Source organism: Gopherus evgoodei, chromosome 4 (genome assembly GCF_007399415.2).
Source record: "Gopherus evgoodei ecotype Sinaloan lineage chromosome 4, rGopEvg1_v1.p, whole genome shotgun sequence".
Taxonomy (NCBI): domain Eukaryota; kingdom Metazoa; phylum Chordata; order Testudines; family Testudinidae; genus Gopherus; species Gopherus evgoodei.
Genome location: NC_044325.1, coordinates 152,715,663 through 152,737,278, shown reverse-complemented (window position 1 = coordinate 152,737,278; position 21,616 = coordinate 152,715,663). Strand labels below are relative to the sequence as shown.

Below are 21,616 nucleotides of genomic sequence, written 5' to 3'. Positions count from 1 at the left end.
TGGTGACTCATATCCAGCTTCTCATCCACTGTAACCCTTAGGTCCTTTTCTGCAGAACTGCTGCCTAGCAACTCGGTCCCTAGTCTGTAACGGTGAATGGGATTCTTCCGTCCTAAGTGTAGGACTCTGCACTTGTCCTTGCTGAACCTCATCAGGTTTCTTTTGGCCCAATCCTCTAATTTGTCTAGGTCTCTCTGTATCCTATCCCTACCCTCCAGTGTATCTACCACTCCTCCCAGTTTAGTGTCATCTGCAAACCTGCTGAGAGTGCAGTCCATGCCATCCTCCTGCTGCAGCCAGGTTGGCGCTACCAAGCTCACTACAAAGCCCTGTCTTCTATGCTTGCGCTTTGCTTGCTGCCACCCAAGACCAGCAAGGAGGAGGGGTCCCTGGCAGCAGCCATTTTACTATCTTTTGGGCCTTTTCTCCTCGAACTGGGGAGGGAATTTGGAACAGGGAGTGGAGGGGCATCTGTCAGCAAGGAAAACCTCAGGAAGTGGTGAGAGGCTGGCAACATGTGTTCACCAGTGTTGGGATTCGGCCCGAGTGCCCAGGTTCATGTCCAGACTTTTGGGATAAGTCACATGACATCTGTAATGGATGCAAGTGGCCTGGCCTTTGGTTTAGATGCCAGCTGAATTCCAGTAGCCCACTATTGAATACTTAAGATTGCAACCCCATTATTGTAGCTCATGCCAGTGGCATGCTGGGGCATCCACTTAAAATACTGACCCACAGAGGAGAAGGCCCCTTACTGAGCCCCCATCCCGCCCCCTGCAGCACAGCACTCCCCAGTACTACATGGGGGGCCAGCACTGACTGTGTGGGGAGAGTGCCTGCTACTGAGCCCCCCCAGTCCCTTCAGCACACTGGGGCATTGGGGTCTGCACTGATTTACAAGGAAGAGCGACCTCTACTGGTTCCCCAGCCCTGCTCCCTGCAGCACAGCAACCCTTAGCACAGTGCTGGGCTATTAGGGAGAGATGGGGAAAGCCCCGGGGCTGTCGGTTGGGATTGAGGAGCACTGGTAGGCGGGTAGGGCTCATTCACTCCCGGCTCTAACAGGATTGGCTTCGGATTACACGTGACGCCTGCAGAGGGGAAGTGATCTCAGGCAAGATGGATCTCGTCAGGTTCTTGCTGGGGCCTGGTTTCCTGCTGGAGGACGGAGAACAAGCCGCTGCCGGAGCCCCGGGAGCGGCAGGATCTGGGTACGGCGGGGCCGGTGGGCAGGTTGCAGGGGCAGCGGCAGCAGGACTGAAATCCGGAGTTGCTGGAGCTACAGAGCTGTGCTCCGCGTGTGTGGCTGGACCAGACTCCGCGAGTGTTTGTGTCTCGTGCCCCACGCGAGCCCCCGAGGCTGCCAGCGGGGTTCACACGCCCCAGATCGTGGGGGAGCAGCAGAGAGATGGCTCTGTGGGGCTGGGAGCTGTGCCAAGGTGGCTGGCGAGCCCAGCTGCTGCCCATGTGCCCCAGGATGAGCATGACCACAGCAGGGCCCTCTGGACCTTGTGCCAGCCACGGGTCTCCAGCAGAGCAGTTAGCTCCATAGGGGGCCATACACACATCCCTGTGGGGCTGTGCCCTGGCCTCTGACCTCCCTGTCCTCCACACAGATCAGCCTGCCCTGGGCGAGGAGGGGAGCGGCCCGGCACAGGAGCAGGTGGTCGCTGCAGCTGGCTACCAGGTGAGATGCGCAGCGGGATGTGCTATCGGAGAGTGATCACTGCACCTGCCCCCTGGATCCCGCTGCACACGCTCCCCCTTTGGGCTCTCCCAGCGGTGCCCCTCGCTGCCCTCCCTCTGATCCAGCGCTGGGGGCCATGGCTGGAGCAGCAGGTGCTGAGTGGGGTCCCTTCTGGTTCCAGGCGTTGGTGGGGTTCGAGGAGGTGGCCGTGTATTTCTCCTGGGAGGAGTGGGGGCTCCTGGACAAAGGGCAGAGGCAGCTCTACAGGGATGTCATGCAGGAGAATTACCAGACTCTGATCTCGCTGGGTGAGGTGCCGCTGCCCCTTGGGGATCAGGAGCTGATGAAGCGGGGAGTCCTGGACAGCTTTGGCTCAGGGCTCTTCCCTGGCCCTGTAGATTTCTGGAGGATTGGCCCCTGCCCCAAACCCCACAGGAGAGACTGTCACCTCCACAGCCCCTCACTGGAAGGAGATTCACAGGAGGTGGTTTGATCCTCTCCCCCAGGGATCTCCAGGGCACAGGTGGCTGCTTTTCCTTGCTCTGGTTCCCACACACACTGAATCCCTCTATTCCCCCACCCCCCAAGGCAGCTCCATGCTCAGCAGGGTTCTGCTCTCTCTGCAGGACTAGGAACGGCCCAACTCCTCCCTGAGCCATTCGCCCCCTCACTGTGTGTTGAGATCCCTGACTCCCGGAGCCCTGAACGGGGAGATGGTGGCAGAACAGGACGTCAGCGGGCGGAGAAGGAGCCAGGGCGCAGGCGCGGGAAGGCACAGCCCGTCAACTGTGGGGATTGTGGGAAAAGCTTCATGAAGAACTCAGAGTTAATCATACACCAGCGCACGCACACGGGTGAGAGGCCCTACCAGTGCCCTGATTGCGGAAGGTGCTTTGCCACGCGCTCCAGCTTGGATCGCCACCAGCGGGTCCACACCGATGAGCGGCCCTTCCTCTGCACCCGCTGCGGGAAGAGCTTCAAGCTTAGCTCGTCCCTGAGCCGGCACTGGCGTGTCCATGCTCAGAAGGGGCCCTGTTCCTGCGTTGAATGCGGCAGTTGTTTCCAGCACAGTGCTGCACTGATCCAGCACCAGGCTGAGCACCTGAACCATGGAGATCCCACCAACGGACCTGTGAGGACACGGGTCTACAAGGACCCCTTCGTCGAGGCACGGGACCTCGAGGGGGAGGCTGGTGGGATGTGGTATGCTGAACCTGTGAAAGAGGAGAGTGGGTGATGGAATCTGCACTTGGGTTGTGGGTCTAGGCAGGAGATGCTGGAGTGAGAAGAGAGCAGCTCTAAGGAATGCAGGGACTGAACCTGTGATCTCTGGATCTAATATCTGGAGCTGAGCTGTGAGGCAGTGTGGTCTAGGGCAGTGGTTCTCAACCAGGGGTAAATGTATCCCTGGGGATATGCAGAGCTGTTCCAGGGGGCACATCAGCTCATCTAGATATTTGGCTAGGGTTACAGCAGGCTACATATAAAGCACCAACAAAGTCAGTACAAACTAAAATTTCACACAGACAGAATGAGAAAGTCAGCAGTTTTTCAGTATTCGTGTGCTGTGACATATTTGTATTTGTATGTCTGATTTTGTAAGCAAGTCGTTTTTAAGTGGAGGTGAAACTTGTGCTTACGCAAGGCAAACCAGACTCCTGAAAGGGGTCCAGTCATCTGGGAAGGTTGAGAAGCACTGGTCTAGTGGACAGAGCACTATATTAGGAGTTCTGGGTTCTCTTTTTGGCTCAGTGTCTGGCTTGCTAGGTGATCTCAGGCAAGTAACAGCCACCTCTGTGCCTCAGTTTCCCCATCTGCAAAATGGGGTCAACGATACTGTAAAGTTCTTTGAGATCTTCTAATGGAAATCACTAGATAAGAGCCGGGTATAATTATAATGGCTGAAAATTTTTCATTTAAAGTTTATTTGAATGAAATATTTAATTTTGGATTAAATGACGTTTTTCCATGAAGAGCGTTCACATTCGATGGAAAATGTTGAATTTTTTTTTGTTAAAGAAACAGATCCCTGAAAACAGAAAAATTTAAGCCACAAAAATTGTGTATGTGCCCTAGTGCTTCCTGAGAGTTGTGGGTTGTTTGTACTCTACAGACTACATATCCCATGATGCACTACCTCATATCTTCTAGGGGTGACCATAGTACATCATGGGAGATGTAGTCCAACTGCCAGCCTATGGAAGAGAATGGGAGCATGAGGCACCATAACTACAACTCCCATGAAGCATTTCCAAATTTAAATATTTTGTTTTGTCTGAAATTTTGCCAATTTTTGCTGAAAAAAACATTTCCTTGAAAAATGTAGGTAAGTGATTTTTCCTCCTTTTCTCATCTTCGGGGGAGAGAAAAAACTCCATAACACTTTCCATCAAGCCCTACCCCCAGGCCCTGAGCTAATGGACCAGGCCCGTTAGCTGGGAGGCAGTAGCGTAACCCATGGTGATATGTGTCATCGCTCCCCCTCCTGTCCCTAATCCACAAAGGATATGAGTCTGTTACAGCCCTGGTTAAAGGGGATTTGGTCTTTGCTATAACAGCTTATATTTTTCTATTTTGAAGTCACTGGTGCAATCCTGGATGGTCTGACTGACATTAGCAGCTGTGTGATGTGAATAAGCCACAAAGCAGCTGATGGAGGAAAAAGTTAGGTTGATTGTTTTGCTTCACAACAAACACCTCCGGGAATTACTGCAGCCCTCAAGATGCAAGCTGATACAGAATGGGGTTCATTTCCCCTTGCTCAGCAGGAATCATTAACCATCTCACACACTGATTCCTGGCTCTGCCACCAACTTGCTGTGTGACCTTCAGCAAGTCATTTTGCCACCATCTCCCCTCCTAGTCCTTGTCTTATTTAAACAATGAGCTTTTGGGGGCAGGGACTGTCTCTCACTGTGTCTGTGCAGCACCTGGCACGATGGGGGTCCTGATCTCAGTCAGGCCTATGCAGTGCCTGGCACGATGGAGGCCTGATCTCAGTGGGGGTATGCGCAGCACCTGGCACATGGGAAGGCGGGGGGTGTGCCTGATCTCAGTGATGACCCTTTGCACTAGGAATATAAATAATAAATTACAACTCCATCCTGATCCCTAAGATTAGAGCCTTCATGATTCACATCCCCAGCCTGGCTTTGAATTGTCTATATCTAGAGGAGAAACTTTATTTTAGTATTTCTGTTTGTCTGTTCTTTCATTTAAGAGTATCTGGGTAAATTAGAGCTTGGCTCAGGATTTGACACATCTGGAGAGGAGTGGTTACTGACTCTGGCTTGAGAGATGTGAGTTTCCTATGTTGTTACAGAGACAAAAAGGGTGGAATATGTTATGTCTTGAAGGCACTGGAGAGATCAGGACTCCTGGGTTCTATCCCCAGCTCTTGCAAGGGAGTGTGCTCTAGCTGGATAGAGCAAGAGGACAAGGAGTCAGAACTTGTAGGCAGTCAGGCTGTGATGTGCTGTGTTAAACTTTAAAAGTGACTTCTATCAGTACCTCTCTTTCCTCGTCTGAACACTGAGGGTGATGAGACCAACCTTCCTCCATGCAGCAGTTTGAGAGCTATGGCTGAAATGTTCTATGTCTGTGTAAAATAAATGCTCTGTATGGAAGTGTTACGTGGTCCTAGGTTTAAAACACCATGGCTCTTCAGTGTGTGTGTGTCTAACACACGTGTTGGTGATGAATGCATTAGAACTATTAACATTATGTAAATTAAATCTTCTCCCCTTGTTTGTCAGTTCTAGCTTTCTGTTATCTGCAGAGGACTAGAGATAGTTGGAAATACGTTGTTAAAATGTTTCCATCAAAAATGCCTATTTGCTGAAACCAAAACTATTTGTGGGAAATTTTTGACAAATTTCTTGACTGAAAAAACAGAACCATTCCAACCGTTTTCAGATTGTTCAAATTACTTGTTTTGAGATTTTTTTAAATTAAAATTTTAATTTTTCCATTTCAAAGCAGCTTTTCATTTGGAATTTTGTTAATTATAGTGGGGAATATTACAAAAAATGGTCAAAATTAAAATGAAACGTCATGAAATTATCAAAATGAAACCTGAACCTGGGGTTTTTTTGGTTTTTTTCCCAGATTTTCAGTTAATTAAAGATTTCAAATTTTGACTTTGCATCCCAATCAGGATGGGAAAAATTTCCAAAAATTTGAAAATTTTCATGGGACGGAAAACAATTTCCTGCCCAGCTCTGTGTAGGAGCTCCTTTTGGATTTTCTGCTCCTCCTTTCTGATCACTACTCTTGTGTGCCCACTCCATAGCATGGGTAGACAGGCCGAAGCTGGGATCTTTGGCCACTAAATACGGCACAGGCCTCTATACCTATGAACTAAAAGATGGACTAATTTAGCAGGTAGCAGTAGTAGGTTATTCTCTGTGCAGTTCAGGCACTGGAGGGACAGATGGCACATGCTTTGCCAGTGAACATATTTCCCCTGTCAGTTCCTGAGCATCTCAGTTCAAGTCCTTGCTCAGGGTCTACAAAGTGTAAGGCCAGGTGGCCCCATAGTTAGAGCTGCTCTCTCTAGTGTGTGTGGGCCTTTCTGTCACACCTCACTTGTATTTCTAGGGGAAGCTGCTACCACCCTAAAGGAGGCATGTGAAGTACTGTCAACATGTATGCCTGGTATGGCTATTTCCCTGCTGAGTCTGAGCATGCCCAGGAGAAGCTCATCTGATCTTCCCAAGACAGTTGTGGCATCTGGCCTAATCTGGAGCCTGCTTGCCCTACTGTGGGCTGATCTGGTACCCGTCTAGCAACTCTGGGTTCCTACAAGTCTAACTGGTTCTAATTTAGCAGTAATTAAGGATCTCTTCCACAACAGCCCATCAAGGAAAGGGGGTTAAACTGGCACAGCAACTGTCTCCTTCAACTGCCGTGGAACCTTCAGGCCCCAACATTCTTTCCTCCTGCCATTTCCAACTGCCACGGAAGGCCCCTCCATAGGGGTATCCTGTATTGTCCCCTCCAGCTGCTGCAGGAATGTTTTTTAGGTTTAACTTTGGTCTTTTTCTTAAGACCAAAGTTTAGATATTTAAGTCAAAGCAGACTGTGAAGAGTTACAAAGGGATCTCACAAAACTGAGTGATTGATTTGGGCAACAAGGCAGCAGATGAAATGCAATGTTGACAAATGCAAAGTAGTGGATATTGGAAAACATAATCCTAATTTTACATATAAAAGGATGGGGTCTAAATTAGCTCAAGAAAGAGATTTTGGAGTTGTGGATAGTTCTCTGAAAACATCCACTCCATGTGCAGTCGCAGTCAAAAAAGTGAACAGAATATTAGGAACCATTAGCAAAGGGATAGAGACAAGACATACTGCCTCTATATAAATCCATGGCACACGCACATCTTGAATACTGCGTGCATATCTGGTTGCCCCAACTCAAAAACATATATTGGAATTGGGAAAAGGGCAACAAAAATGATGAAGAGTATTGAACAACTTCCATAGGAGGAGAGGTTTAAAAAATTGAGACTTTTCAGCTTGAAAAAGAGACAACTAAAGGGGGATATGATACAGGTCTATAAAGCCATGAGTGGTGTGGAGAAAGTGAATAAGGAAATATTATTTACTCCTTCACATGACAAAAGAACTAGGGGTCACCCAGGGAAATTAATAGGGAGCAGGTTTAAAATAAAAGGAAGTATTCGCACGATGCATAGTTAACCTGTGGAACTTATTGCCGAGGGGTGTTGTGAAGTCCAAAAGTATAACTGGGTTCAAAAAAGAACTATATAAGTTCATGGAGGATAGGTCCATCAATGGCTATTAGCCAGGACGGGCATGGATGTAAAACCCTGCTCTGAAGTGTCCCTAGACTCTGTTTGCCAGAAGTTGGGAATGGATGACAGGATGGATCACTTGATGATTACCTGTTCTATTCATTCCCTCTGAAGCACCTGGCATTGGCCACTGTTGGAAACAAGATACTGGGCTAGATGGACCTTTGATCATTCTTATGGTCCTATCCCCAAGATCCCAGTGTTTTGGAGCTGGGAAGAAATTCGTGTATCCTACAGGCACTGCAGATGATTAAGGGATGCAGAATGGAGTGGTCCATGAGACGAATGGGCCAGGACACTGTTATCATTGTGCTGGCCTTGGGGGACAATAACAATAACAACCAGTTTTCAGACCTATGATTTAAGCCCAGCATGAAAGCTGAAACCTCCATCAACATGACAAAGTAGCACTGGCCTCAGGTCCTGCACCTCAGCACCCCCTACCACTGCATTGAGGCCCCCACTAACTGTGAGGGGAGAGTGCCCCTTCCTGAACCTCCCCAAATCCCCATAGCATAGCACCTCTAAGTAGGGATGCCATGTGTCCAGTTTTTGAATAGCTCGCCTGGTCAAAAATGGACCGTGGCGGCTCTGGTCAGCACCGCTGACCGGGCTGTTAAAAGTCCGGTTGGCAGCGCAGTGGGGCTAAGGCAGGCTCCTTACCTGCTGTGGCTCCATGAGGCTCCCGGAAGCAGCGGCATGTCCCCCCTCTGGCTCTTACTCTGGCAGACAGGGGGGTCCATGCACTGCCTCTGCCCCAAATGCCAGCTCTGCAGCTCCTGTTGGCTGGAACTGCGGCCAAAGGGAGCTGCAGGAGTGGTGCCTGCAGACAGGGCAGTGCCCAGAGCCGCCTGTCCATGCCTCCATGTAGGAGCCAGAGGGGGGACATGCTGCTTTCGAAAGCTGCTTGAGGTAAGCGCCGCCCAGAGCCTGCCCCCCCTGCCCTAGCCCTGATCCCCTTCCTGCCCTCCGAACCCCTCAGTTCCAGCCTGGCGCACTCTCCTACACCCCAAACCCCTCATCCCCAGCCCCCTCCCTGAGTCTGCACCCCTTCCTGCAGCCCTGCCCAGCTCAGCACCCCCTCCTGCACCCCAAACCCCTGCCCCAGCCCCCTGAGCCAGCTGGGTGATCTGTCACCCTAGGTGAAAAATGAGCTAGTGAGGGTGGGGAGACCGACCCACCGAGGGGAGGGAATGAGTGGGGGTCGGGGCCTCAGATAAGAGGCGGGGCAGGGACGGGGGAAGGGTGTTCTGTTTTGTGGGAGCAGAAAGTGCGGCTCTGGGGCATTGGGGCCGGCACTGAGTGGGAGGGGAGAGCGCCCCCCACTGAGCCCCCCCACCCTATCGGGGTTAGCAATGACTAAGTGGATTCCCCTGCAAGCGGGCGGCAGAAAACCCCCCATTGCAGCGTGTGCATTGAACGTCGGCTTCGTGATCCTGCAATTTTCCTTCCCAGACTGGGGGTGCGGGGGGGGGTCTCCCCCAGAAATGCTCACCACTCAGAAGGCGGACCTGGGTTATTAGTTTGGAAGAAGTCTCAGGCGAGTGAACCCAGGTCACATGATTTTTAAACCACTCCTGATTTTTCACGCGAGTCACGTGTTTTTAAAGCTCATCTCGTGAGTGTGAATTTCGGGGGCGATTCGTTTTCGCGGCTGACAAGGCGGGGGGAGATTCAGGGTTAATTCTACTGAGTTCCCAGCTGGGGAGAGAGCAGCAGGAAGTGGGGGACACAATAACCTAGGGACCTTCCTGTGCCAGCCCCCCCGGGCTCGCCTCGGAGTCACTCCCTGCAGCGTGTGTGGACAGGGGCTGAATCCCCGTCTGCAGCCCCAGGGTCCCGGAGGGAATCGCCCTGGCCGGAGCGGTGAGTGGGGTGGGGAGTCCCAGTGAGAGGGTCAGGCAATGGGTGCAAGCCGCCAAGAAGAGCAAATGAGAAGAGGGCTGTGGGTCGGGATTGAGGGGCACTGGCAGGGCTGTGGGGCAGGATCGAGGGACACCAGCAGAGCTGTGGGGGAGCTGCCGGTAGCTGCCAGCTGTTCAGTGACTAGACTATTTCGCAGACCCAGTTCAGGTGGTCCCAAGGTAGGGGTGCGCCTCCTCGACAGAGGAGCTCCAGAAGGAGGAGCGGGAACTGCTCCCCAAGTGGCTGGAGCTTGGGGGCTGCTAATGGGGCTGATTGTGCTCCAGCAGGGCCCACTCTTTGTGGGAGCGGCCATGGGCTCTAGTTGCAGGGTTTGATCCCTAAGGTACCCTGACCTGACTGGGTCTGGTCCCTGACCCTGTTTCCCTTCCAGATTTGCACCGGCTGTCCAGTCCACATGAAGAGGGAAGTGATGGAGGGCAGGATCTCCTGCCCTGGCTCCCTATGCCCAGCTTCCAGGTGAGCTGCTGCCGAGCCATCCTCCTAGGTTTGCTAGCCTACCAAACCCTCCTCTCCCTTCTCCTCTGTTTCTACTCCATCTGTCCCCTTTATGCCCTATCCACAGGGTAGCCGACTTGGCAGACCCTTCTCATGAGCTCAGGGGTAGCAGGAGGTCATGCAAGGGCAATCTCTCCTGTGGGGCCACTGGTTTTCCCCTCCCACCCCACTGAGAAGCAGTTGTTGCACATTGGTGATTGTACGCCACAGATCTCCCCTCTGTGCCTGACCTAGCGAGGACAGGAGTCGGTTCCAGCCCGTTTTGCGGAGCCTTGGTTGTTCATTTCAAGCTGTAGCAGCCAGGGCCGGCTTCAGGCCCCAGCACGCCAAGCGCGTGCTTGGGGCAGCACACCGCGGGGGGCGCTCTGCTAGTTGCCAGGAGGGCGGCAGGCAGCTCCAGTGGACCTGCCGCAGGCGTGCCTGCGGAGGGTCCGCTGGTCCTGCGGCTCCGGTGGAGCATCCGCAGGCACACCTGCGGGAGGTCCACCGGAGCCGCGGGACCAGCAGACCCTCCGCAGCCAAGTCTGCAGGAGATCCACCGGAGCCGTGAGACCGGCGAGCAGCAAAGCACCTCCCGCGGCGTGCCGCCATGCTTGGGGCGGCGAAATGGCTGGAGCCGGCCCTTGTAGCAACATGCGCTCTTAGTTCTGCAGGTGCCTGGTGTGTTGGCTGAGATGGTGGCCATCACATCATGTTGCTTGGAGATGATGCCTCTCTGCTTAGCCACACAGCATGAGCTGAAGGCAGGAATCCCAGCTCCCTCCACCTGCCAGGGAATGGGCTGGCTTCTCCACGGGCCTGGGTATGAAGTTGTGGGGAGATTGTGAGGTGGTGCAGTTGGTTCAGGGAAGCAAAGGTAGCACAGTGAAAGAATGAGAGAGACCATATCTTGGAGAGAGGGGTACCCTGGAGGAGACAGTTCAGGGATGGGCAGACAGACCGAAATATACACACCTGTTTTGCCCAAATCCCACAATCCTTTGTGCCCTCAGAGGATCGTGGGGCGAGGGGAGAGTTTAGCCATTTTATGGCGTGTGGACCAAAATGGAGGCTGAGAAGCAACAAGGCATTGTGGAGGAGCAAAGCTGTAATCAGGTGGCTATCAGCTTCTCCGTTCTGAGCCAGCCAAAGCGCTTGTGAGATCACAGCTTGAGGCTACAAGTGGCGAGTTGCAGCACTCTCAGTCTCTGGAGATCACTACAGCATGAATCGTCCCGGCCGGGTCTGCAGGGTTGCGGCCTCTGTCTTGGCCACTCACAGACAGGAGACTGTTTTAAGCCGTAGCCAATCTGAGTGCAAAGCCCAGGAGGCTGTAGAGGGGAGGTACTTTGGTTTGGGTCAGCTCTTCAAAATCTTTCCCTTTGCCAGCCAACATGATCTCCCTGACTGGAGTTATGTCTTTATTCACCTTGCTTAGAGAGGACAGGTTTGGTACCAGGAGCCGGTTAGCAAGGACCGTAGGATTTAGAGAGATATGGGGTGCACCAGAGTCTCTCACCACTTCCTCTCAGGTTTCACTCCCACTTCCACATGTTGGAAAGGTCTCGGTAGTCCACCATGTTCCCACAGAGCAGCCCTGGCTCTCTAACAAGATTGATTTAGCTCACTGAGTAGAAAGGGAAAAGGTAACTCGATCACAGTCTATAACCACCTTTGTGGGGAGGAGATTCTTGAGGACAGGGGACTCCGTTAACCTAGTAGACAAAGTAGGAGCAAGATCCAAAGTCTTGAAGTGGAAGTTAGATTACTTTAACCTGGAAGTAAGGTGCACATTTTAAACAGGGAGCGTGATTAACCAGCTTCTCAAAGGACGGAGTCTTGAAATCCAGATGGAACCTCTCCTTCTAAAATATATGCTCTAGTTCAACCACAAGTGATTGGACTGGATACAGGAACTCCTGAGTGATTCCTCTCACCTGAGTCATACAGGGGGTTGGATGATATGATCAGAACAGTCCTTTCTGGCTTCGATATACAGCTCTTTTGACTCTGTTATAGAAGCATATCCCCTCTCATCCTTTCCTGCCCCAGCCCACTTCTTTGTAATCTCTCTCTTCCAAAACTGACACCAAGGAAACCTCTCACTGCTTCTTTGCCTCCTTGGGGTTTCACCACAAGCTTTCTGTGCTGCCCCTTGTGGCTCATGCACTGATTTTGTGGTGGGAAAGGAATTGGTGCAGTAAGTTCTGATGTGGGTCCCTTGTGGTTCCAGGTGGCGGTGACATTCAAGAAGGTGGCCGTGTGCTTCCGCAAGGAAGAGTGGGGTGACCTGGACGAAGGGCAGAGGCAGCTCTACGGGGCAACTTCCACGAGCATTATGAGACTCTGACTTCTCTGGGTGAGGAGTTGCTTCTTCTCAAGGATTAGGAGCAGGGGGGGTGCATCTGCACACTGAACTGCCCAGGGCAACTGCTCTGGGGTCATCTCCATTCTCGGAAGGGACTCTAGTCAGTTAGCAAGTTTTAAGATGGCTTAATAGTTTCCATTTGCTTGAGCCTCTCCCTAGCCTCTTTGTGTGTGCATCCTTGACTCCCCTACAGGGGAGTGGCCCATCTCTCCCCACTGGCATCTCACTGCCCCAGTGGGTCCCCATGAACTCCCCCCTCTTGGATACTGCTTCTCCCAGCAGAGAACATGGTCACGGTTAAAATCTGGAAGCATTCCCTGTATCAAGCCCCCATGGGAGATTTCGCCAAGCGCCATCTTGACTGTTTCCTTCCCTGTCAGCAGGATTCCCCGTCCCTGACCCAACCATGACCTCCTGGATGGAGGGAGGGGAAGATCCGAGGGTCCCGGATCTCCAGGGCACCGAGGAAAAGGAGATCCCGAGAGGTGCCCGCACAGGTGAGGAATGAGCGACACCAGCTCAGAGACCATCCAGGAGTGAAGGAAAAAGCTGGGATCCCAGCAAAGCCCCAGGAAGCCCCCCAATTCTGTCTCCTCTCCCTCAGTATCGTCCCAGCTGGTGCCCTGTCCTCATAGCAGGTGTCACATCTGGATCCCATCTGCTCTGCCTGACTCCGGCAGGAGCCCTCACCTTCCCCAGCCTTTCTCTGAGGACTCAGCTGGTCTATGGAGGCAGAACCTCCTCTCCTCTGCACTCAGGGAAAGGTTTGAGGGATTCACTTCCTGCCCATCAGGTTTTCTGCTCAGTGACAAACCCCTTTGCTGCCCCCTCTCTATCCAGCGCCGGGAACAAGCCCCTGCTGGACTCTCTCTCTCTCTCCCCCTCTCCCAGCAGGTGCTGGGACGGTGAGTGAAAACGAAGAGGAGAATCACCAACAGGAAGGGCCTATGGGAGCGAAGCCACACAGGACATCCCAGAGCCTCAAGCAGGGAGAGGCCGTTGAGAGCCAGGGTGGGGCGGGCCTGGGACAGGGGAAGGCCCAGGCTAAATCTGCACCCCAGGCACGGCACAGGCGGGTGGGCCGTGTCATCTGTGGCGACTGCGGGAAGACCTTTGTGAAGAACTATGATCTCTTCAAGCACCAGCGGGTCCACACAGGAGAGAAACCTTACAGCTGCCCTGAATGCGGGAGGAGCTTTGCCTTCCACTCCACCCTCAGCAAACACCAGCACATCCACACCGGCGCCAGGCCTTTCCAGTGCACTGAGTGTGGGAAGAGTTTCCGGCAGAAAGGCCACCTGACCCGCCATGGCCGCATCCACGCCGGGTTAAAGCCCTACGTCTGTGCTCACTGCGGGGCAGCCTACAGCAGCCGCACCAACTTGCTGCGCCACCAGAGCGGCCACACGGGGGAGCTGCCCTACAAGTGCACAGAGTGCGGCCGGCGCTTCGGGGAGATCGCCGCCCTTGTGGCACATCTGGTGGCGCACTCCGGGGAGCGGGCCCACAAGTGCCCCGAGTGCGGGAAGAGCTTCCGACGCGGCTCGTCGCTGACGGAGCACCGGCGGGTGCACACCGGGGAGAAGCCCCACGTCTGCCCCCAGTGCGGGGAGAGCTTCATGCGCCGCGCCACCTTCAACGACCACGTGCGCGGCCACTCGGGGGAGCGGCCGAACGTCTGCGACATCTGTGGGAAGAGCTTCACCAAGCGGCACTCGCTGCTGCAGCACCAGCGGTCCCACACCGGAGAGAAGCCTCACCAGTGCCCCGACTGCCCCAAGAGCTTCATCGCCAGCTCCGCTCTGGTGCAGCACCGCCGGATCCACACCGGTGAGACGCCCTACCGCTGCGAGGAGTGTGGGCGCAGCTTCAGCCAGCGCTCGGTGCTGACCACACACCGGCGACTGCACACCGGCGAGCGGCCCTACAAGTGCGGCCAGTGCGGCAAAGGCTTCAGCCAGAGCTCGGCGCTGACCCAGCACCGCCGCACTCACACGGGGGAGTCGCCTTATGGCTGTGCCCAGTGTGGGCGGAACTTCAGTGGCATGTCAGCCCTCAAGCGGCACCACCGGACCCACACCGGTGAACGGCCCTTCCGCTGCGGCCAGTGCGGAAAGGGCTTCAAGCAGAGCTCCACGCTGGTCCAGCACACCAGGATCCACACGCAGGAGAGGCCCTTCTCCTGCACCCATTGTGGCAAGAACTTCAGCCAGCGGTCAGCTCTCGCCAAGCACCAGCGGACTCATGCCAAGGAGAGCGACGGCTCCCACGAGGCCGTGGGGACGCGGTTCTACAAAGACCCCTTCGTTCAGCCGGGGGAGGGCAGCACCGAGCCTGAGGAGGTGGTGGTGGTGCTCCCGCCAGGGACGTGGGATTGTGAGATGCCCCCCGGGGTGAAGGAGGAGCCGGCGACACCCCTGCAGATGAAGGAGGAACTGGAGCTGCCTCAGCATATTCATGGTGGGTCCTATCGGGTTAAACAGGAGCAGCCGGAGCTGCCACAGGAAATTAAAGAGGAGCCAGCGCCCCCCCTGCAGATTAAAGTGGAGCCTGAATGAAGGGAAGATTTTTGAGAGGGGCTGGATTGAGGGTGTGGCCATCGGATGGTGGAATAGGAATTAGACATGGAGGGGCTTTTTTCAGGGACACTGAGCCACCCGCCTACCCAGACAGCCGGGGACAAGATGGAGGGGTCAGAGCCTGGGATGTCGGAATAAAAAAATGAAACACAAACTTTATGAAGGAAAAATGTGAAGAGCAGGTACATTCTGCTTCAAAGGGGTCCCAGGCATCCCCTCCTCACTGGAGTTGGCCAGCAAAGTGCCCCAGGTTGGGGTTGTTTTCCCCCTTGCCCACTTGGCAGGGATCATTAACCCTTCCTAGGCCCAGCTTGGCTCCTAATGGTAGAGCTGTAGCATTTTCAGCCTTGGTAATGGAGACCCCTGGCTGTGTGCCGCCCACGCCTAGATGAGAGTGAAAAAATGCTTTTCATGAGGGGTTTTTTGTGTTGGTTTTCTCTTTCTTATTTCTCCCCAGTCAATAAACAGGATCTTGGTGAAGACCGAACTCTTCTCTGTAGTGTGGTAACCCTCAGAAACCCCACTTATGTACCAGGAGCCCACTGTGCCCAATGCTGTACAAACACATGCCAAAAAAGCAGTTACCAAAGCACAGATTGGACTGTGGAGATGGAGGGGGGTGATTGCCAACATGCTGGCAGGGGACACAGGGTGTAGAGGGGAAGAAAATAAAAATGCCGTCCTCCACGGTACTGCGAGTTATAAAAGGCCTTGGGGAGGCTGCAAGGATTGTCTTCAAAATAGATCTGTGGATGGCACAGTACGCCAGCCTATAAAGTAAATAGACTCTCCTCACTGTAATGTCTGAGACTTGATCCACAGGACGCGCTTGTGAATATATCACTGCAGCTTTCTGGTTACTGATCTTGGCATAGAGCTTCCTTGAGCCACCATGGAGCCTTCCTGGCCCCACCAGGCCCATTTCCCACCATTTCCAACAGCCACAGACACCTCCCCATCCACCAGGCCAATTTCCCGCCATTTCCAATGACATGGGCCCCGGCTTTTGAACTGCCCGCCATTTGCAACTGCCACAGACCCGTCAGGCCTGCGGCCCTCCCCAGAGTCTGTTGAGGGGAGTGGGAGTGGGCTTCACAACAGATGGGCTCCATAGCTGATCATTCATGTCAAAATATTGCACAAACCATGAGGCAGGAAAGGGAAGAGACTCCTGTACTCCTTGATGCTGTATGGGATGGGGAGGGGATGAGGAAGTGACTAAGAACATCCAGGAGTGGATTGAAATGGGACACCAGGGTTCAAGCCCGAGCCCTTGGGAAGAGATGTGTGATCGGTACCGAACATAACTGCCAGGATCTCTCTTTTAAGGCCTAAATGCAGCCGGGCACCATCTCAGCCCAGAACTCCCAGTACAACATTGGGGTCAGCAGTGGCTGAGAGGGGAGAGCGGCCCCCCACGCTGTGGGGATTGTAACCTGAGACAGGTCATTAGTGGGCCAACAATGGGAAGCAGAACCGCATTCCCCCAAAGAAGCCCCTGCATCCATCAGTGTGACCATGGAGGGATATAGGCGCGAGAAGTAGGAGTGTGAGTGGTACAGCATCCCCAGGTTTTGCGCCCCTGCTGCCCACGGTCCTGGCTGCTGGCCCTGCTGCCTGGGGTTCCAGCTGCTGGCTCCGCTGCCAGCCCCAGGTCCCATGAAGCCGCCGGCCTTTCGCTGCCAGCCCTGCATGTTGGGTGGCGGCCCTGTGCCCGAGGCCTCCACTGCTTCACCGCATTCAGGGTCCTGGTGGCTGGCCCCTAGCTGAGGCCCCAGCATCTGCTGTCCTACTCCTGTCCACATCCCCCCTCCCAGAGCCAAGGCCCTGCTCCTGGCCCCAGATCTAGGGGGCAGTAAGGGGCATGGACAGGGATTAGAGGGGTGCAGCTCAGCACCCCCCATTCCAAAAACTGTTACAATGCCACTGTGCAGGGAGGGCTGGTGAGGGGAAATTCCCAATGGAGTTGCTGGCTCCCTGGGGGAGTCTATATCCCAGATCCTCCGTCATTCCGACTCAGGCCCAGATCCTCAAAGATATTTAGCCTCCTAACATCCGTTGAAATCTTCCTCTTGCAACCAGTGCTGACCCCAGGGCCCCAAATCACTGGAAGTTAGGAGACTAAATACCTTGGGCCTGGGCTGTGGTGCACAGAGCCAGGAGGGATGGGCTCACTCCTCAGAAACATTTCACAGTGTTTCCCGATCTGGGAAGTTAATGGGTTAAAACCACCAATCTCCCAAACCTGCCTGTGCCAGAAGCGGGGACTGTAATAGCGCTGGGACCTTCCTGTCCAGCCCCCTGCATCCCGGACTCAGAGTCACTCTTGTGCATCCCTGCAGCATCCCCAGGTCAGGGCCCAGAGGAATCAACCCAGCTGGCCAGCGGTGTGGTGGGGGGAGGACCAGGTGCTGGGCAGACACAGAGAGCAGCAACCAGAGGCGGCTCCAGGGGAGGGAGAGAAACAGCAACAGAGGCAGGAAATCGCTGCCTGGAGGCTGGAAAGAAGCAGCCAGGATTGAGGAGCAGAGGTGGGGGAGTTTGTGGGGCCCACGGCAAATCCAAGCCAGAGCTCTTAGCCTGGAAACCCCAGAAGCCTTGAGGGTTGCAGCACAGTGGGGTCTCAGCTCTCCGTTGTGCTTTCCCTGTGTGGCTAGGATGCATGCTCCCCTGTTTTCCCCCATTCTCTCGTCCTCCCAGGCTCCCCCGTTCTCTTGTCCTCCCAGGCTCTGCTTGAGTCCTGCTTGCAGTTCGGTCAAGCTGGGCAGGAAGTGGTCTCAGACAAGATGGATTCCCCAAGCCTCCGGCTGGTGCGACTGAAGGGTGTATCCCAGGAGGAACTTCCAGGGCTGTGGAGCGTGCCATCCCAGGAGCCCCAAGAGCGGCGGGAAAGGGGTACTGAGCAGGGCGGTCGGGATGGGGTGGGAGAGCAGCTGAGCGAGCACCTTAGGGATAAGACTGGTGACAAGGGGGCAGCCCTGCAAGGGGAAAGTGGGTGCCAAGGGCTAAGCCTGACTCCAGCATGTGGAAGCAGAAGGTTTTGTCTAGAAGGGGGCAGATACCTGCATTAGGACCCCCCACATAATACATTCTTCACATTCCCCCCCGCTTTCCAGATCACCTTCCACCCCAGATATTCAAGGAGACCGACGACGGGCAGGAGCCTGTGTCATCGACCCCCATGGTTGCCTTCCAGGTGAGCTGCGTGGTCACCCCATCCTCGCTGTAGAAGGATGGAGCTCAGCGTCTTTCTGAGGGCAGGGGACGGGGCCGTTAACTGGTTCCTCTCTGAAGCTTGGAGGGATCAATTCAAAAGCCCCCTAGGCCCCGATCCTGCTCTGTCTGTGACTTTATTTTGAACAACAGTAGGGTGCTGGATCCTGAGGCACTGAAATCTGTTGCACAAGCCCACTGGCTACAGCAAGAGAGGGATTCAGTCCTAATTTGGGAGCAGGGAGAATTCTTTGACTTGTGAATATCATCCCATCACCTTCACTCTTTAAACTACTTCCCTACAGTTCTTGCTCCCATCCCTCTATCCCCTTTCTCTGCCTCACTCCCCGTCTTCCTCCCTCCCTCCCTCCCTGACACTTCTTCCTCATCCCTGCTTCCCCCTGCTGTCAGATAGGACTGTGGGGTCTCTTGTGGTTCCAGGCGCTGGTGGGGTTCGAGGAGGTGGCCGTGTATTTCTCCTGGGAGGAGTGGGGGCTCCTGGATGAAGGGCAGAGGCAGCTCTACAGGGACGTCATGCAGGAGAATTACCAGACTCTGATCTCACTGGGTGAGGCGCCGCTGCCCTCGGGGATCAGGAGCGGGTGGGCGGTACAGAAGTGCCCGTGGTGGTTTTGGCCCATCAGATAAGTTATCTATGCGGGGTTAGACCTAGGTTTTATTTTTGTCATCTGCCGGCATCCAGTTCACCTGTGCGTGGGAATCCCTGACTCTCCTGTGGTGTGCAGCCCATCTGCACCCAGACGTCTCATTGTCCCAAAGGGTCCCTGTGAACATATCCCCCCTGCTTGGATCCTGCACTGCATCCAACAGTGAGTGGGGCCAGGGTTAAAACCAGGGCACATTCTTTGTGAGCCCTTGGATGAGATTTCACCAAGCGCCGTCTCGCCTGTTTCCTTCCCCGCCAGCAGGAGTCCCTGTCCCTGACCCAGCCGCAATCTCCTGGATGGAGCAAGGGGAAGAACCGAGGGTCCTGGATCTCCAGGGCTCTGAGGAAAGGGAGATCATGAGAGGCGCCGGCGCAGGTGAAGAATGAGTGACGCCAGCTCCGCTACTGTCCGGGAGAGAAGGGAAAAGCTGGGAACGCCTACCCAGTTCTGTCTCGGTTACTATGGCAACACCCACAGGCCCTGTTCAGGATCTGGGTCCCACTGAGCACAAAGACAGACAAACATAAAGACAGACATGGTGCCTGCCCCAAGGAGATTATCCCTTTGAACAACAAAGGACGGGCGAAGGGGATGGGTGAACAGGGTCTGGTTGAGATCTCTAGACAGGTTAGGCCCTAACAATGCAGGGCCAGATCCCCAGCTGGTGTGAACGAGTGTTACTCCATGGGCGTGAATGGAGTGGTGCTAATTTATACCCACTGAGAATCTGGACCCATAGACTCCAGTGGAATTACAGCCAGTATATACTGGCTGGGGATTTGGCCCATTCTCTTCCCTGCATCGGGGTCAGCACTGACTGCATGAAGAGAACGCCCCTTACTGAGCCCCTTTCCCGCCCCCACTCCTTGCAGCACAGCGCCCCCCTACTGATCAATGCTGAGGCGAACTACTGGATGCTCTCTCTCTACGTTCTATATGAGCCATTAGATCCAAGTCACTGTCGTGGTTCTGCTGAGCTGTGGTAATGTCCAGCTTCTTAAATGAGGGGTTCCCGTGAGATGAGCCTGTTTCTGATCCCAGTGGAGATATCGAAGCACATGGTCAGACCCTGGCTGGATTCTTTCTTTCTGCTCGCAGGTGCTGGGAGGGAAAAACCCCGACAGGAAGGGCCTGCAGGAGTGGAGCTGCACAGGACGACCCAGAGCCCAGAGCGGGGAGAGCCATCCGGTGACATGGGATGGCAGCAGGGGAAGCCATCTCAGCAGGAAAGACCCAAGACCGGTGGTCACCTGTGGGCAAGAGAGGGGCCCATCATCTGCGGGGATTGTGGGAAAAGCTTTGGGAAGAGCTCAGAGTTGGTCAAACACCAGCGCACGCACACAGGCGAGAGGCCCTACCAGTGCCCTGACTGTGGGAGGAGCTTTGCCATCCGCTCCAACCTCCTCCGCCACCAGCGCATCCACACCGGCGCCAGGCCTTACCCATGTGCCGAGTGCGGGAAGAGTTTCCGCCACAAGGAGCACCTGACCCGCCATGGCCGTGTCCACGCTGGGTTGAAACCCTACGTCTGCGCTCACTGTGGGGCAGCCTACAGCAGCCGCACCAACTTGCTGCGGCACCAGAGCTGCCACACGGGGGAGCTGCCATACAAGTGCACGGAGTGCGGCTGGCGCTTCGGAGAGATCACCGTCCTGGTGGCGCATCTGGTGGTGCACTCCAGGGAGCGGGCCCACAAGTGCCCCGAGTGCGGGAAGAACTTCCGGCGCGGCTCGTCGCTGACGGAGCACCGGCGGGTGCACACTGGGGAGAAGCCCCACATCTGCTCCCAGTGCGGGAAGGGGTTCATGCGGCGCTCCATCCTCAATGGGCACTGGCGCACCCACACCGGCGAGCGGCCCAATGCCTGCAGGGAGTGCGGCAAAGGGTTCACCCAGCGGTCGTCCCTGCTGCAACACCAGCGCATCCACCGGGGCGAAAGACCCTACCCGTGTCCCCAGTGTGGGAAGAGCTTCAGCCAGAGATCGGCGCTGACCACCCACCGGCGGCTGCACACCGGGGAGCGGCCCTTCCACTGCGCCCAGTGTGGGAAGAGCTTCAACCAGAGCTCAGCGCTGATCCAGCACCACCGCACCCACACCGGCGAGACCCCCCATCGCTGTGGGGACTGTGGGAAGGGCTTCGGGGACCGCTCAGCCCTCAAGCGGCACCGGCGCACCCACACGGGCGAGCGGCCCTACTGCTGCACCCAGTGCAGCAAGAGCTTCAAGCAGAGCTCGGCGCTGACGCAGCACATTCGCATCCACACCGGGGAGCGGCCCTATGTCTGCCCCCTCTGTGGGAGGGGATTCTCTCAGGGCTCAGCTCTGGCGCAGCACCAGAGGACTCATGCCAAGGAGAGGGGCCTGTCGGATATTCCCACTGCCAGCCGCCTGTACAGGGATCCCTTCATCCGGCCAGGGGATGTGGAGGAGGGGCAGCAGGGCTGCCCCTGGGGACATGGTGCACCCAGCCAGGCTGAAAGAGAAACTGCAGTGATAGAATCATAGATATGTAGGACTCGAAGAGACCTCAAGAGGTCATCAATTCCAGGCTCCTGCGCTGAGATAGGGCCAGGTAACCCTATTCCTGGCAGGTGTTTGTCCCACCTGTTCTTAAAAACCTCCAGTGATGAGGATTCCACAACCTCTCTCGGGAGCCTATTGCAGAGTTTAACTACCCTTAAAATTAGAAAGTTTTCCCTAATATCTAACCTAAATCTCCCTTGCTGCAGATCAAGCCCATTACTCTTTGTCCTTCCTTCAGTGGACAGGGAGAACAAATGATCTTCATCCTCTTTATAACAACCCTTAACATATTTAAAGACTGTTATCAGGTCCCCTCTCAGTCTTCTTTTCTCTAGACTTAATGTGCCCAGTTTC

At 54.9% G+C, this 21,616-nt stretch overlaps 1 protein-coding gene across 1 annotated transcript; it reads left to right on the top strand.

The window, feature by feature from the left end:
• Positions 1-1,005: 1,005 nt before the first annotated feature.
• On the top strand, positions 1,006-21,397 carry LOC115651304 (zinc finger protein 184-like). Its single transcript, XM_030562239.1, has 9 exons — positions 1,006-1,211; positions 1,617-1,687; positions 12,661-12,774; positions 13,169-14,830; positions 17,557-17,751; positions 17,973-18,052; positions 18,511-18,637; positions 18,996-19,112; positions 19,836-21,397. The coding sequence occupies exons 1-9, from the start codon at positions 1,120-1,122 to the stop codon at positions 21,242-21,244; spliced, it is 3,867 nt and encodes a 1,288-aa protein (XP_030418099.1). The 5' UTR covers positions 1,006-1,119; the 3' UTR covers positions 21,245-21,397.
• The last annotated feature ends 219 nt before the right edge of the window (positions 21,398-21,616 follow it).

Bases quoted from the DNA above. Each gene is read 5' to 3' on its own strand.
- LOC115651304 (XM_030562239.1), top strand. From the start codon at position 1,120: ATGGATCTCGTCAGGTTCTTGCTGGGGCCTGGTTTCCTGCTGGAGGAC. The intron at 14,831-17,556 runs AATGAAGGGAAG...TCGTCCTCCCAG, and splicing joins GCAGATTAAAGTGGAGCCTG to GCTCCCCCGTTCTCTTGTCC. The intron at 18,053-18,510 runs GTGAGCTGCGTG...TTGTGGTTCCAG, and splicing joins CCCCCATGGTTGCCTTCCAG to GCGCTGGTGGGGTTCGAGGA.